General features: G+C 41.1%; 2 protein-coding genes across 2 annotated transcripts; both read left to right on the forward strand.

Annotated features, from left to right (window-relative positions):
* Nucleotides 1-4,250: 4,250 nt before the first annotated feature.
* Nucleotides 4,251-6,380, forward strand: LOC122018619 (protein SHORT INTERNODES-like). Its single transcript, XM_042575987.1, has 2 exons — nt 4,251-5,480; nt 5,632-6,380. Exons 1-2 carry the CDS (start codon nt 5,027-5,029, stop codon nt 5,964-5,966), a joined length of 789 nt encoding a protein of 262 aa, XP_042431921.1. The 5' UTR covers nt 4,251-5,026; the 3' UTR covers nt 5,967-6,380.
* Nucleotides 6,381-13,174: 6,794 nt separating this feature from the next.
* On the forward strand, nt 13,175-16,360 carry LOC122019059 (disease resistance protein RGA2-like). Its single transcript, XM_042576566.1, has one exon. It carries the CDS (start codon nt 13,175-13,177, stop codon nt 16,358-16,360), a length of 3,186 nt encoding a protein of 1,061 aa, XP_042432500.1.
* The last annotated feature ends 570 nt before the right edge of the window (nt 16,361-16,930 follow it).

A 16,930-nucleotide genomic window follows, 5' to 3' on the forward strand; every position in this document is an offset into this window, starting at 1 on the left:
GAAAACTATAAGTTTTAAAAGAGAGATTTTAATTTTAAAAACTTTCCTTATTTGAATTTGGCCACATGTTTTAATAGAGAGTTTTAAAAGTTTTAAAACTTTCCTTTTTTAACCATCCTCATGGTTTAAGAAAAAAAAGGAAGATAAGTTTTAAAATTAAAATTTTCTATCATCATGTTAAAAAAGGAAATTTTATAAGAGAAGTTTTAAATTTTAAAACATGGTTTTAATTTTTAGAACTTTCCTTTTTTAACTCCTACTTTAGGAAAGAAAGCTTGTAAATTTTATAAGAAGATTTCTTCTTGTAAAATTTTTAAAAAATATATTTACTTATTCCTCTTGATGAGGTGGTCGACCATAATTAAAAATATAAAATCATCACAAAAATTAATTTTGGTGATTGATTCAATCAAGAGGAAAGAAAAGGAAAAATTAAAAGGGAAAAGGAAAAACTCTTGGATGATTTTATTTTTTGTAAAAAGTTTTTCCTTATTTTCCTTGGGCAAGTAATATAAAAGAAGGGATGAGGGGGGCTTCATGAGACATAATTCTTATTCTCTTGCTTGGAGATCATCAAGTGGCCGGCCCTCCCTCTCTTCTCTCTTTTCCCTTTTTCTCTCTTCTCCTTGGTGGTGTTGGTGGCCGGAATTTAGAAGAAGAGGAGGAAGCTTTTGGGTGGTGTTCATCTTGGAGGATCGTCGCTCACACGACGTCCAAGGCGAGGCGAGGAATACGGCAGAAGATCTCAAGGTCATTAGCTAACAAAGAGAAGGTATAACTAGTAGTTTTCTTCCGCATCATACTAGTTATTTTCTTTGTAAGAATTCTAAATACAAGAGGCAATTAGATCTAGTTTTTCGAATTTATTTTTCGAGTTTATGCTTTCTTCTTTTTCGAATTTGTGATTCGATTATTCTTTTTGGTTAACCTAGAGTTATTTAAGGAAATTAAATACTAGCTTTCCTTAAAAGGCTTTGCCTAGGCGGTGGTGGTTGCTCTCATATCCAAGAAGGTCATGTGCCTCGCCATGCAGTCCTGGAAGCCAATTTTGGAAATTAATATTTAATGAAATTAATAACTTAGGTAGATTTGAATCAATAGTGTTAAATTCCACTTGTGATTCAAATCTAAACCATTAAGAATAGATAAGTTAAATTTGGAATCAATGATGTTAAGTTCCGTCTGCGATTCCTAATTTAACTTCTAAAAAACACAATAGGTTATTTAAGGAAAGGTTTGACACTTGTACAAAAAATTTTGTACAGTGGAATCGGTACGTTTTCCTAGGATTAACCAACACAAACATACTTCGTCGCTGAGTTATCTTCCTTCGGGCGCCTGGATCGCTGACATGGTCACACCTCAACGAAACTCTATCTGCGAAGTTCTATCCAACTCTAGGTACCTGGATTAGTTCGGGGGCCTAAACCCTGACGTATGCCGATCAATTGGAGTGTGTCACTCAGATGCACATATGGCTTGGTTCCATCCCATCCAAGTACCTAGACCCACTCGGGCATCGAAACCTCCGGGTGCCTAGACCTTTCCCGGGCACATGGAGACCTTTTCTCCAACCAACTTTCAACTTTAAATTCTTGTAGCATAGAGTTAGAAAAATAAACAATAATATGAAAAATAAGTAGTATATTTGACAGTGTTTGGACTGTCCAATCCTGACTTTGGGTTTCACTAAAACCCTAGGTCAGACCAACGTCTATTATTCCCTAAATGGGGAAGGTATCCTTACTAGATCTCTCCTCCAGTTTCTTACCTTTACTTACCATTTGTGGATTTAGTTGACCTTGATCTCTTGACTCACCAGGTATTCCTGTCAGATACCCTATCTAGACTTTAGCCAATCGTTTGATCCTCTCTGACCCGACTAGACTTCCTGCTAGCTGCCTAGACCTCTTTGACTGAATTTCAGCTTGGTGTCTGGTCCCTATCATGTCTTTCATTCCTATACACTTGGTAAATGGATTAGTACACAACATCTAACTTTAATTTTTTTTATCATACATCAAAATCTAAATTTGATCATCAGTGTTAACTGTACTAACAAAACTAAGCATATTTATATTTAAATCATTTAGATCTCATGAAATTAATCATGCTTTTCTAAGGTAAATGTCGAGATCCTTTGTATCTTGTAAGGGGTTATATGATTGGATTAGAAGAACGGACTCCTTTTTTGTCTCATAAAACTAATTGCAATTGAATAGAACTCATTGCAGCTCTAACTTAGTCTAATTATCAAACATCACAATTAGCATGTATGCAATCAAAATAACATATATATGAGAACTTAGCACAACAATATTGTTCTAAAAATCTAAATATACATGGAGCATACACATAATATGAGCAAAATGATAATGTAGGATTGGCCGGACTCACTAGCACAGTGAGTTCGCAAGCATAGCAGCCTCGGAAGAAATCTGACCTCGCGCGCACAACGTGAGGCCATAGGCAGCCTCTCAAGCATACACGACCTGAGATCACCAAAACTTTACCTTATGACGGAGAGGAGCAAACAAACGATGCTCGAAGGAGTGCTCGTGGACGACGAAGAGCTAAGGCATAGTGACGCTGGAGAGGAGCTGGATTCTAGAGAGAAGCTGGATCATGGAGATGAGAAGGAGCTCAAGCACACTGACTTGCAAACACTGGAGAGCACCAATGACTCGAGAACGCTGGAGAGAGTGCTGAGGAGATCGAAGACGAGACTGAACTTGCTAGACACAAGGCTGAGGCCACTGGATGCCGCTGTTGAGGACACGCTAAGGAACGCTGGAGAGGACGCACTGGAGAGGATGGGTCGGAGACGAAGTTCACTGGAGATGTCACGGACGTCCGTCAGATAGGATCACTGGAGGGTGAGAGAGAAGGGAGATTGATCGCATGAATGCAAGATCGATGGGGCTAGAAATTTTATATTTTCTCGATTTTAGCGACGGAATATTTACTCCGTTGCTATTAACAACGGCTAATATTTAATCCGTCGTTATTATCCGTCGCTATTACTAATGGAATTAAATGTTTCGTCATCAATGATCAGTTAATTTTTTAAATTTTATTATATAATTAATAACTAGTAAATATTTTATTGCTAATCATGATACGAATAAATTATTCAGTGATGATGGAATAAATAATCCATCCCTAAAATAATGTAGTAATTATTGCCTCCGTCGTCGGATCAGTTCCATTGCTGTGTTGCTACTTTTGTTATTTCACTAGTTGCCAGTGTATTTCCCCCATACGGCCATTCAAATCGGCTACGTTACAACGTTACATTATATTTTTCCGTAGATTCATCTATAAAAACTGATTTCATCTAAAAATAAAGGAAAATGTTTCGACTGGACCGACAACATAATTTGGACCGCAACAACAATCAAAGAGCCAGTAGACCACAGTTCTCATCTTCAATTAGGATTCTGTTTGAATCACTTCCACCCTAACCACCTGTCCTTCACACCATCCCCAACTTAACTCGCAACTATATTTAATTGCACGATGGAGACAGCGATCTAACCCCACACCACCCTCTAAAACACATAATGCTCCTCTTGCAAAGGGCACCTCCAATGATCGAGCTGAATGTAGCGTGCACTGTTATTCAGTTACCTTACCTCTTGCTATAGAGACGGAATTTTGTATCAAGCTATATATTTATAAAAATAAGACTTCATTTTTCTATTTCGATTGTTCGTCGATTCTCCAAATTCTAAGATGATGGAGACATGGCGATGGCCATGCCCCATCGTTTTCGAATAGCAGTGCAACTTGACCTTTCCGTCTCACGTCGAAATCCCCTGCTCAGTTACATTTACGGCGAGGTAATTAATTCATTATTGCGCTTCCCTTCCCGCACCGCACACAGTACAGTGGCTGATAGTGTTGCATTGCAAAAGGTGAATCGTCATCTTAGCGGCCCCTGAATTTTGATCCGGCCCTATAGATATTTAGATGGAATAAATCAAGGTTAAACTAGATAGGAGGGGTGATTAGAGGTTGAAACAGTGGCAAAAGACGATATCGCTCGTCCTCAGCGCTCCTGCCGCACCACGCCCAAGGTCTTCACGAGAGAGGTAAATCACGGTAACTAAAGAAGATAGTGCGCAATGAGAAGAGGTGCACAAGGATCAGGAAATTACGCCCTGCCTATCCCGCAGTTCAAACTCACGCTCTCAAATGATAAATTTTTATGCACTAACCACTCCAGATAATCCCGTGGGGCACTCGGGGTCGAAACAGTGGCTGATAGTGAGAGAGAAAGAGAGGAGCAAGCAGAAGAGGCGAATGGGGATTGGGAAAGGGATGGAAAGAAGAGCGCAGCAGAGCAGTGAATGAATCACCGATCGAGGCGGCCGCAGAAGCAGCAACGACAAAGCCGTCTCCTTGGCGGCGTCGCAGCAGTAGATCCTTCTCTTTCATTTTCTTTCAAACTGTAGTCTTCCGGAAGAAATCGAAGCTCCTGAAGAGAGAGAGAGAGGAGAAGAAGCAGCCGCTGCTGCCGCTGCTGCTTTCCACTTGCAGACCCCAAAAAAAGCATCGAGAGAGAAAGAGGAAGTGATCGTTCTGTTGCCTACTTCTCTGCAAAGATCAATTCTTTTTACGGTTTTAGGAAGAAAACGCCACGAATTGATGTGTTACCAAGCGGTGGAGTAGAGGAAGGAGCGAAAAATTTGCTCTTTTATGGTGGTTTGCTCCGGCGACGGCGGGGATCAGGAAGAGGGAAGTAAGTGTAGTTCTGCAGAAGTGAGAGTGATCATTATAGCGTCTAAAGTTTAATGGCGTTTTGCTCCGGCGACAGTGAAGAATAGGGATAGCAGCGAAGTAGAAGGAGAACGGGTTCTTGCAGCAGCAAGAGTGTTCATTATCGCGTCTTTTTCTCTGGAAAGTTTGCACTTGTTTTAGCGCTTTGCTCCGGCGACGGTGGGGATTAGAGAAGAAAAGCCGGCTGGCAATTGATGTGTTAGCTAGAAGGCTGATCGGAGTGGGAGAAGGGGAAGAAGAGATCATGGCGGCTGGATTCCCTTTCCGAAGCGGCGGGCGTCAACAGCAGCCCCCGACGACGGAGGCTTTCTTCCTCTACGGCGGCGGTCGTAGCCGGAGCGACGATATGGAAGGTAATGTTTACACTCGCGGTTTCGAGCTTACATGGCGGCAGCAGCAGTATTCGGGCTTCCCCCACGAGCTGCCGCTTGCGGGCTCAGCCGCCATCGATGGCGACGGGGGGCAGAGCTGTCAGGATTGCGGCAACAAGGCGAAGAAGGAATGCGCCCACCTCCGTTGTCGCATCTGTTGCATGAACCGCGGCTTCAAGTGCACCACTCACATCAAGAGCACGTGGGTCCCCGCCGCCAGGCGCCGCGACCGCCGGCAGCATCAAGTCGCCGGCTGCAGAACCTCCAAGCGAACCCTTAAAATCGTCCCCTCCACCACCGCCACAACCGCCGTCACCACCACATTTGGTACTACAACGAACTTCCCACTCCGATCACCCAAACTCGACTAATTATTCCCTTGATTGATTTTTTTTTTAATTTTAATTCACATCTCGATAATCGATCGACTAAAACATACAAAAATTGGATTTTTTTTTTTTTTTTATTCCAACTGCAGGAGCAACCCTCGACTCCGAGATCTTCCCGCCGGAGTTGAACACCGAGGCCATGTTCCGCTGCGTCCGAGTCAGCCCCGTCGACGACGCCGACGAAGAGTACGCATACCAAACCACCGTCCGCATCGCCGGCCACCTCTTCAAAGGCATCCTCTACGACCACGGCGCCGCTAGCGACCTCCCCTCTTCCAAACTCGCCCGCAAGGCATCCACTTCTTCTGCCACCCTCGCCGCCACCTCCACACCGGAGCTCCTCGACGCATACCAGACTCCCCTCACCGCCCTCGTCGCCGATTCTTCGTTGCCGTTCTTCCCCCAACAACAAAGGCCTTCCTGATCAATCAATCAAAACACTACTTCTAGCACGAACAGTTCAATTAATCATTCCACAAAAATGGCGTTTTAAAACCAAGTAACCATGCATGGAGATCGGCGATCGACCACTCCTTTGTACAAGCTAAGCTCTCTCTCTCTCTCTCTCTCTCTCATCAATATAATTAATGCAGAGAGTGTGGTGAGATTAGGGCGTGGATGAATGCTGCCCTGGCTGCTCAAGCTCTGAAAGTCTGAATGCTTCAAAAATGGAGGAAAGACAGAGAGAAGAAGAAAGACTAACAGTAATTAGATTAGTATGAACTATATATGCTCTTGTTAGCTATCATATAATTTATTCATGTTGTATTTTCTAGGATGGCTGTGTGCGTTCTGTTTAGTGTTCCCATATGTACAGTGTTGAATAAACTATATATAACACAAATGTAATTGTTTAGAACTATATTTTAGAAGAATAAATCAACACATTGTTAAATATATATTACTAAACAAAGAGAAAACATTTACAAGTCAATATCCTCATTGATTTCTGATGGCCCCGTTACACTATATAAGAAAGTAGAAGAGAATTCAAGTTGTTCAAGATGAAGAAGGTTTTTTAATAATTTAGGTATTGATACACTCGAGATGAAAGCATTTATACCAATTCACTTTTAGGATTGTTCTGTAAACTGTAACCATGTTTTCTTGAGAATTGTATGGGGTAATCAAAAATGAAAGGTGTGAGATTCGTTGACTATTAACATTTCAATGTTCAAACATTAGTGAGATTTAGAGCAGGAAGGAGTAAAGCATTCTAGGAATGAACCAACAAAGTATACGTGAAAGATCCTTAATTTGTTGTCTATTTGTTACTCTCTCTTTTTTATTGTCACTCTTTTGTGCATTGATTTAGCAAAGTTAGGGTACTTCGTTCACTTTTGGGTGCAATGGTTTAATAGATCATGATATACACATAATAGTAAAGTTTTAAAATTATATGGCACTCATAAAAGATAATATAATGATTCTCTCCTATAATGTTTTTTTTTCTGTATCCAGTCCTCTAATATTTAATATTATGCTTAATGTATGTGTTTATTTATTCTTCATTAAATTTTGATCTTTCATCTAATGTAACAAGACAAGACACGACAACGAGGCCTAATCGAATCCAACATGGCTTGGTCATGCTGGCAAACACGGCATGAGCTGAGGGAGATTTGGATCTATATCTTTTTGGGTTTACTTAATTAGTTATCTATTTTTATTATGTTTTGTTAATTTTTTCCTTAATTATAGCTGGCCTTATCCTTAACCCTAGTGAACCCTTTAAAAGACTTTTTTTTTAAAATCCCTTAATTTTAGGAGACTAAGTCTTGTTGGTTAATTTTTCGTTTAAATTTTTTTTGAAGATTTTGAGAGTTATATAAACCTATGATTAGATGATGTTTAAGACAAGTTATTTTGATATTACCATGTTACAGCTACATCTCTTTTTCTTTACGCTCTTAATTTCATAATAGGTTTAAGCCTAATTTCGGCTACTCCTTTTTTTGTGTTACTCTCTCTTGTTTTCTTGTTAATCTTTTTGCGACTTAACGTCCTAGAATAATATACATATTCTGCTCAGCGTCAGTTAGTATCAAGCTCATTAAATTCCAATGAAGGGTCGTCCTGGACATAGTCATGGTTGCAACAGATAGGTTCCGAATGAGGAAGTCTCGCACCATGATCGTAGTACCCAACACAAGATGCTTGAAGATCTACAGAGACAACTCTCGGAGTTAACCTAAGATTTAGCGACGCGAGAACATTGTGGTGATCGTGACAGGCAGGTTCAGATTAAGGAAGTCTGACACCGAGATCGTAACGTTCATTATCGTTAGATTTTTTCTTCTTCTTTCAAAGATTCCTATCTCAATTATACTAAAATCTGAGAGCATCATGGAGACCTTGGATTTCAAGTTAATCTACCTGAGCTTTTTGGTACAAAACAAGCAACAGAGTTTATTGATTGGATCAATGAAGTGGAGTAGATTTTTTTACTCTGAAGATGCTCGATCATATGAAAATAAAATTGGTCTCTATCAAACTCAAGGGTCAAGCATCAACATAGTGGGAGCAATTGAGACAATCACGTAAGAGACGAGGCAAAATCAAAATCACTGATTGGAATAAAATGAAAAGGAAGATAGACAGACAATTCCTTCCGTTTAGTTTCCCACAACCTTTGTTTCAACGACTTCACGCATTGAGGCAAGATGCTAGATCGATCGTTGATTATATGGAGGAGTTTACTCAACATGATCTATACAAAACTAAGGAAAATAGTAAACTAGTATATGATGATTATGGAGCGGACGAAGTGCTTGAAGATGATCCTTTATTCATTCTGGATTCATGTTTTGTCCAACTAGGTAATTTTGAACTTTTTATCAAATTATATCAAGTAACTGATTGTAGAATATTTGAGAAAGACCTGAAAGGCAAGGCTAAAGATATTTGTGATATGATATACAATGATGACGGAGTTGATGAGGTGCAGCAACTATTTTCAGATTGTGCTGAATTTATTCCAAAAGATCTTCCTCCTAGATTACCACATATGGAAGATACCCAGCAACAAATTGACCTTGTTTTGAGGTCGAATTTGCCTCCTCAGCTCGCATATTGTATTTATTCCAAGATGGCTAGACCCCTCTCATATCTAGAGTATAACAACACCTTTAGACTTTCATTTATGCCTAGCTTTGGCTTCCTTTTTAGTGTTCTATGGCCTCTCCATTTTGTGGTTCGATCTTGGAGGAGATGGATCCGTGAAACACATTAAAAACCATTCTAATGATCTCATTTTTTAGAATAAATCTAGTATAGATTCTTCTTCTTATGATAGCAGCAAGCGGGACCCTTCAAATACAACTTCTAGTGGTACTAAATTATTCTGACAATTTGATCTTACTGCAAGCTATAAACGCACATCAATACAAAGAGTTACAAATTTGTATTCAATAATTGGTGTTGAGTCTTATGAGTGTGTGAACCAAGAATTAATTATGTCAAAGAAGCTGAACATATGGAACAATTTCAAAGATAAGACACATGGTAGAACTCTATTCTTAACTAACAACCATGACTGCTTACCCAACATTAACATGTCTTCAGTTACCCAACCATGATTGCTTACCCAACATTAACATTAACATTAACAGTCTGGAGTTCTGGGGAAGACGTTGAGCGCGTATCGAATGGAATCCTGGTTCGTTACTTCTTCTCCAAGATTAATTAGTTGAGTTATTAGTTCCTTAATCTTTGCTTGGAGTTACACTACCTTCTCGCCATTGTTCATCCGGAGGTTCGTTAGTTGTGTCCGAAGGATGTCGCGCCTCGCTAGCTTTGCTTCCGAGGTACCCTCGTGGAGCTCCAAGAATTTATCCTAGAGGTCTTTTGCAGAGTTGTAGCTTCCGATCCGATTTACCTCCTGGGGCGGAAGAACGCTGAGCAAGTGGAACTCAGTCTTTCCGTTAACGACGAAATCAACCTGCTCCTTCTTCATCCATTGGTTTTCTTCTTTGTCTTTTAGAGCTGCAAAACCATATTTCATTGTAATAAGAATGTCAAAATCCGTTTTAAAGAATACCTCCATTTTTCGCTTCCATGTAGCGAAATCTCCGTCGAACTTCGGGGGATGAATGTTCGCACCGACCATTGTTCTGATTTTTGTGCTTCAGACGACGGTTAGTCCCTCTGAGGCTGTTGGGCTCTGATACCACTTGTTGGTGCAGCGGGGACCGGCAAGAGGGGGTGAATTGCCTGCAATCCCAAATTATACCCTCCTTAAACTTTCAACTCTAAAATAAAGCAACACAAACAATTAAAGTAATTAACAAAAAAGAAAAGAGAGATGACTCATCTATTTGACTTGGTTACAACCGAGACGGTTATTAATCCAAGGCGGCGGAAATGCGCACTAAGAGAGTCTCCTTCTTTGAAGGCGGAGAAGCCTTTTACACTTTAAGAGCACAAAGGTTGCTTGAACAGAAATCACAGAGTTGATACTATTTTCATTGTCGTGAATAGCCATTCGAGACCCCTTTATATAGGGGTTACAAGACTTATCAAATAACCTGATTTTCGGGATCAGGTTTTGACTCGAGAGGGATCGGTCGACCGATCCCCAGGTTCGGTCGACCGATCCCCAGGTTCGGTCGACCGAACCTGCTGTACCTGCCCAGCCTTCCGTCTAGGTGCAGTCTCTCTGGATCGAGCTTGGGTTCGGTTGACCGATCCTTGTGTTCGGTCAACCGATCAGCCAACGGTCTCTCTGAGCTAGACCGATCAGTACGTTCGACTAAGTCTTCTGGTTTATCTTTGGTTCGGTCGACCGATCAGAGGGTTCGGTCGACCGATCAGCCATTGGTTGCTAACGTGGCTGTTGACGTGTCTTCAACGACTGACTTCTGTTGAACGGGGTTCGGTCGACCGATCAAAGGGTTCGGTCGACCGAACACTTGTCAAGTCAACTTCCCGGTTGACTTGCTCTGTTTCGGCTTCCTTGGGTGATTTCGACCATCCAGAATAGGGCTCACCCGAACCCAATTCCCGGCCTTCTCCTCGAGCAGTCTTCCGTCTCGGCTTTACGTCCCTCGAACGCCGCACACGTTCTTCACGCCCACCGGTGTACTCTTCCACAACTCTCTCGTCCTTCAGAAGCACCGAGCCCGTCGGCTCCCTTCCCGTGTCGTCCTTCTCGCTAGCTGCGTCTTCCGCTCGACTTCCTGCGCTCCTAAGTTCCTGCACATTTAGACACAGGGATCAGACAAACAGGACATAACCTAAACTTGGTTGATCACATCAAAACAACCACAGACACAGGGATCAGACAAACATGACATAACCTAAATTTGGTTGATCACATCAAAACAACCACGGGGTCCAACAGCTCGGAGGCAAAACTCTAGTGCCATCAAGGGACAACGGTTCTGGCGCTAGCACTGTTGCGACAGCAACCATTGTAGACCGGAAAAGGACTTCACAACTCAGACCCGGCAACAAGGAATGGAGATGAATGACAGCAATTGTTGCTGTCCACATAGTTTCTTGCTGTTGCCAGCAACACTGTCGGCGCCAAGAGGTTCCAGATGTAGGGGCAGTCATTGACAATTGCTATGATGACCACAGCAATATTCCGGCAAGCTTGCAGTTGTTGGAAACCTATTCCCGGTGGTTGGAAATCGTGTCATCAAGCAAGGAGAAGGTTCTCCTTGTTGTCCGGTGGCTACAATAGTTGATGGATGGCTGGAAATCATCAACAAACTGGAAGAGGCCACTTGATGGTCGTACAACCCTTCCGGAGGGGCTGTCGCGCGGCTGAGTTGCAGCGGCACGCGTGGGTGAGCGACGGCGACAACTCCTGCAGGCATCGAGGCATTGGCATCTTCAACTTCAGCAATAAAATCATCTCTGGTAAATCCATTTTCTAATCGATTGTACATCCAAGATTTGTTCATAGACATTGTCACCTAATGAGAATACAATTTAAAACACTATTAAACAAGTATCCCTTACACAAGCATGTGCATCTCCAAATTGGTTAATATGTCAAGAACTATCTAACTTAATCAGTTAACATGTTTAATACTCGCATTATTAAAATCAAGATGTCTACTACCTAAAGCATAAATTTACACAAGTATAACAATTACCATAACGCATAACAGTCACCATAAAACATATTTGCATTATTAACCTATAAATCACCATCAACATGTCAACTATTTAATATAATATATATGTAAATGTATTGCTTAAGAAAAAATACCTAAAGAGAGTAGGCTAACAGAAAAGAGCAGCAGATGCAGTACACTACAAAATAAAAAATAAAAAATAACTAAAATTAAACTAAAGCAATCACAACTAAAATTAGTTAGAAATTTATCAAAAGGTTGATGATCGTATAAACTCCCAGCCGTGATCAAAGTGGCCAAGCACGTGGCCAGCCACATCTGACAGGTGGTTGCCGACCATGTGGCCAACCGCATCCAACAGGTGGTGGCTGACCACGATGCCAATAGGTGGCAGCCAGCAGCTATGGCCGGTGCAGCCAGCAGCTAGTGGTCGAGTAGCCAACAGCCGGCAGCTAACAGCTGGCGATCGGCACAACCACCATTCGCGTGTTGGTGGCCGGCACAGCCACCAGCACTCGGCTGGCAGCCGAACACGACGCCAGCTGTGTTCTGGTGGTCTGCACAGCCTCCAGCACGCGGCTAGCGATCTGCATAGCCGCCAGCAAGTGCTAGCGGTAGGAAACGCCACCACGCTTGGCGACGTGTACACCGACAACGAAAAAAGGAAAAACCCGATGGAAGAAGGTTACCTGAAGAAAACGTCGTCAGAGAGGAATGTCGCCGCTGGAAAGAAGATATGCGCGCGCAAGAGAAAGGAAGGGTATGTGCACCCTAATAATTTCGTGTTTCCGACTGAATTAAAATTCTGTCGGTAATTACCGGCTGAATTAGTATTCCGTCGGTAATTACCGACAGAATCTAGGGTTCCGTCGGTAATTACCTCTGGAATATAAAATTCCGTTGGTAATTACCGACAGAATCATAATTCCATCGAAAAATTCAAAAAATTTTTGCATTTCCCAATGAAAATTAATTTCCGCCGATAATGTTGAATAAATACCGATGGAAAAATATTCCGTTGGTATATTTTATTGGTAAACCAAGAAAATTTTTAGTGTCAAAAATTTGTTTTTACAGTAATCTACTCTCCATTGGTAATGACAAATCAAGCATTCCATAAATTGTTGCAGGAATCAAGATGAAGCATTAACTAAAATGCAATATGACAAAGTATAAAGTTCTATAAAAATTAGAACACCACCGATCACTTCATGGCCTTATTCTCGATTAGACCAAGTATCAAGCATGCTTTGCTCCTGACAAGGCACTGCAAGAACTAAAGTTGTGTGAAAAATAATTAGATATTGTTGCTTGCTTTGGCAGGCATCCATGGCACAACTTTGTAAAAAGATCCAAGTCTTGTGCGAGTAACGCATATATGTTGGCCAGCATCAATAAAAAAAAAAACAATGAGAGAATACGTAAAGTTGTACTCTTCCTTTGGATCTTTACTTGAATTCATAGCACGTACATATACTAAGAAGAAGAGGAACTCAAAAATAGCTGGAGAGTCAGCACTGTGCATCCACCCAAATCTACGAGCAAGATGTCTATGTTGACGGCAGTGCAATTGAGGCACATAGTGATGAAGATCTTGCCTGCGCCCGAGATGGTGGCACAAGGGAAGGCATTCCGCATCTCAAATCACTTGGAGATGATTCGGGACAGTCTTTGGGCCATCAATTCCTTCCTCATGGATAGCACTTGTTGGGTGGGAGAGTTTGAGCCGCCCGATGTGACAGAGTGGATGAAGGATGTGGGTGTGGCTGTTGAGGATGTGGACAACCTATTGAAGAGGATCCTGGACTACTGGGATCCGAATGAAGAAAATGAAGCAAAAAAGAAGATGAAGATGAACAACTTCTTACATCCCTTGGTCAACAACAACATCCGATCGACGAGCAACCGTCGGTCCATCCTACTAGAGTTTAAACAGACCGTCTGCTTGTTGAATTACCTAGTCAAGGGGGGGATTGCTTTGGGCCTCAGGATGGAGATGATGGATTCCATGGATCCAAACCATGATGACTACGCTGCTATTCTAAATGAGGAGGTAATAGGAAGAGATGAAGACGAAGACCAAATCATAGATCTCCTTCAACAGCAACAATGTGACAAAGATGGAAATGTACCCTTTATCGTTGCCATAAGAGGTAGTGAAAGCTCTGGGAAGACAACCCTGGCTCGCAAAATCTACCATCACACTTGGGTGCGCCAACATTTCCAACATCGAATATGGTTGGATGCTTCATCTTTTGAAGATTTCAACAGCAGCATGATCGCCAAAGAAATTGCTAGATTATTGACCCGGAAGCCATGTATGAACGTCGATTGTTGGCCACTTATCAATGAACATCTTTATGGAGAAAGATACTTGCTCGTCTTGGATGACGTTTATGTAAGTGATGATTTGGAATACAAATGGGAGGAACTCAAGATGAATCTCCTTCATTGTGGTGCACCTGGGAGCAAAGTCATCGTCACTGAGTATCCTTATCTCGTATATGAAAGAGGCTTCAACGTAAAGGAATACGAATTAAACCAGCTGCCTGAGGATGCATGGGTAAGATTATTGTTAAGGTATGCAACATTTGTCCATCCAATAGAAGATAATAACAGCATTCACAAAGAGAAGTATCCTCCAATCGAATGTAGACAACATTCTTTTTTAAGAAATTGTCTAGGAGCAAAGTATATCGGCCTCATGTTTAGGTGGAGAGACACTAATCAATGGCAAGAACTAGCTGATCAGTTTGATGCTTCACCATACAATTCTATTGTGTGGATGCACTCAAAATATTGGTCAATTGAGGTGACACAAACATTTCTTTACGAGTTATTGTTTGAAGGATCTTCAGATGAAAGTTACCGTGAAGAAGATGTGCTCCATATGTTGGTTGCTGAAGGCACTCTAACAAATACAAGGCGTAAGAGGAATCTTGAATACATGACACCATATACAAGGCCTCCGGCGGATCTTGAATACAAGTCAGATTTCAATTTAGATTTATGCTTTTTCAGAATGAAGGTTGGTGAAGTATCAAGTATACCACCGCAATGCCGCCATCTGAGTTTGCTTATGGATTCTAAAAATATTTTAAGATCTAAGACAGCTATTGAAAAGGCTGGGGTAGCCAACAAGCTGAGAAGTTTGGCTTTGCATAGGGAGGAGAAAAAAGAGCCTATTTGTCAGATAGAGACAAAGATACTCGAAGGTATGTTTTTAAATCTCACTTGTTTAGGTATGTTACATATGAGAGCCATCATGATTGAAGACCTCCCTAGTTCAGTTGCCACATTGCATTGCTTGAGATACCTCAACATTGCGGAGAACAAGATAGAAACACTACCGGAATCCCTCTGCAACCTCAGTAATTTGTGTGTTCTAATTTTATCGCTTTGCAAAAGGCTCAAGGAGCTCCCAAGGCGAATCCACAAGCTTAGAAAATTGCAAATTTTGAAACTGTCATGCTGCTTGAGGATTCAGAAGTTGCCGGAGTCAATCACTCGCCTCGTGAATTTGAAAATTTTAGATGTTGGAGGTTGTTGTTGGCTTTCGAAATTGTTTGATGATTTGAGCAACATGAAGAACTTGGTGCAGCTTAAGATAAATGGATGTGCATCATTGACTAGAATGCCTGGTGGAATCAAGCAATTGACAAACTTGGAAGTGTTGTGGGGATATGATGCTGTAGATGGTCTTGGAAATGTCATGCTGCCAGAGTTGCAAGCTCTTACAAATCTTGAATCTTTGCATATACAACACCTTGAAAGATTAATATCAGTAGAAACAGAAGCAGAAGAAAAGGATATTACTCCACCCACTAGTTTACTAAAGAATCAACTTCTAAATGAGTTGATACTGCATTGGGAATGGTGGAATGACATGACTACTGAAGGAACTTCCAAGTCCACAGAGCAACTGATCGAAGGCTTAAAACGTAACCTACGAGAGTTGAAGGTCTTCCGGATCATTTCATACATGAGCAACAAACTCCCAAGTTGGCTGATGAGGGAGGGATCAGTTCTTGTTCTGAATAAATTAACTACAGTTCATCTTGTTAATCTCAGGAGATGTAAGAGACTACCACCACTTGGATTACTACCTCACCTGCTGATGGTTGCAATAAGTGGTTTTGATTCAGTTATAGTAATAGATGATGACTTCTACGGGGAGGGTAGCCCATCTCCATTTGATAACTTATTGAGACTCACATTCTCTGAAATGCCTAGGCTAGAGAAGTGGGACCCACCTTCATATTTTCAAAATAACCCAAAAAAGTCCTGTGAAAGTTATTTTAACAAGCTTGAAGAATTGACCCTAATTCAGTGCCCAAAGCTCAGGGAATTACATGTGCCTATTTTCGTTTCTGATTATTCTCAATTGCTATTGAAACTGTGGTTGAGCAATGAGATGCTAATGCCTACTTCTAAATTCAATGATTGGGGGAGCCTTCAGGGAATCCGTAAGTTGCAAATATTTGGATGCCAAGAATTGAGGAGTCTACCAGATGATATAAGGGAGATCCACTACCTACGGGCGTTAGCAATAATAAATTGCAATAAATTGGAGGCTTTGCCAATTTGGCTCGAACAAAAATTAAGTTTGGAGTCCTTGTGGATATCTGGTTGCCCTGCGTTGTCATCCATTCCGGAGGGATTGAAAGTCGAGGGGCGACTGAGAAATCTGATTGTTGAAGCTTGCCCCAAACTGAGCCAGGTATTATTCTAGTCTCCAAAAAAATTTCACAATATATACCTGTCAAATGAGTTTTGTAATACTATTATTATTATTATTTTACTTTGAATTGAATTCAATCAATCCTGTTAAACACTCTTTCCTACTTGCCAAAGTAATGACTTAAGTTTGAAGTAAATGTCTATGTGTGCTTTAAATCACAAATATTCTGCACATGAGGCATCTTACTTAACCACATAAATATTTTGGCTTCTTAGGTGTCATGCTCAGCCTCATAACTCTTTAATATAATGCTTGAAACAAAAACTCGAGGTCACTTAGCGAAAAAGGTAGTGTTAAAATTTGATAACAATTAATGCATTTGCTTCTTCTTTTCTTATTTTAGCGACCTTTTTTTCAGTTATTGGAGTGGTGCAATTGTGATTTTTGATCAATGTGTCCCTGTGCATATTCATGTCTCTTAAACTGTTCTTCTCCTCCTCTGATTAGTCCTGTTTGTTTTTAATTTGTTTCATTCTGTGTTAAAACCTCCTTCCAATGGTCAGACACTAGTAGGAATAATTCTTTTTAAAATATAATGTGGATGTATTTAGCTAAATTTGT

The sequence above is a fragment of the Zingiber officinale genome, chromosome 9A (assembly GCF_018446385.1).
Source record: "Zingiber officinale cultivar Zhangliang chromosome 9A, Zo_v1.1, whole genome shotgun sequence".
NCBI classification, from domain to species: Eukaryota; Viridiplantae; Streptophyta; class Magnoliopsida; order Zingiberales; family Zingiberaceae; genus Zingiber; species Zingiber officinale.

What these genes read in the sequence shown, in the direction of transcription:
- LOC122019059 (XM_042576566.1), top strand. Translation starts at nt 13,175, where the DNA reads ATGTCTATGTTGACGGCAGTGCAATTGAGGCACATAGTGATGAAGATC.
- LOC122018619 (XM_042575987.1), top strand. Translation starts at nt 5,027, where the DNA reads ATGGCGGCTGGATTCCCTTTCCGAAGCGGCGGGCGTCAACAGCAGCCC. An exon ending in CGCCGTCACCACCACATTTG is followed by an intron (nt 5,481 to 5,631) that starts GTACTACAACGA and finishes TTCCAACTGCAG; the next exon opens with GAGCAACCCTCGACTCCGAG.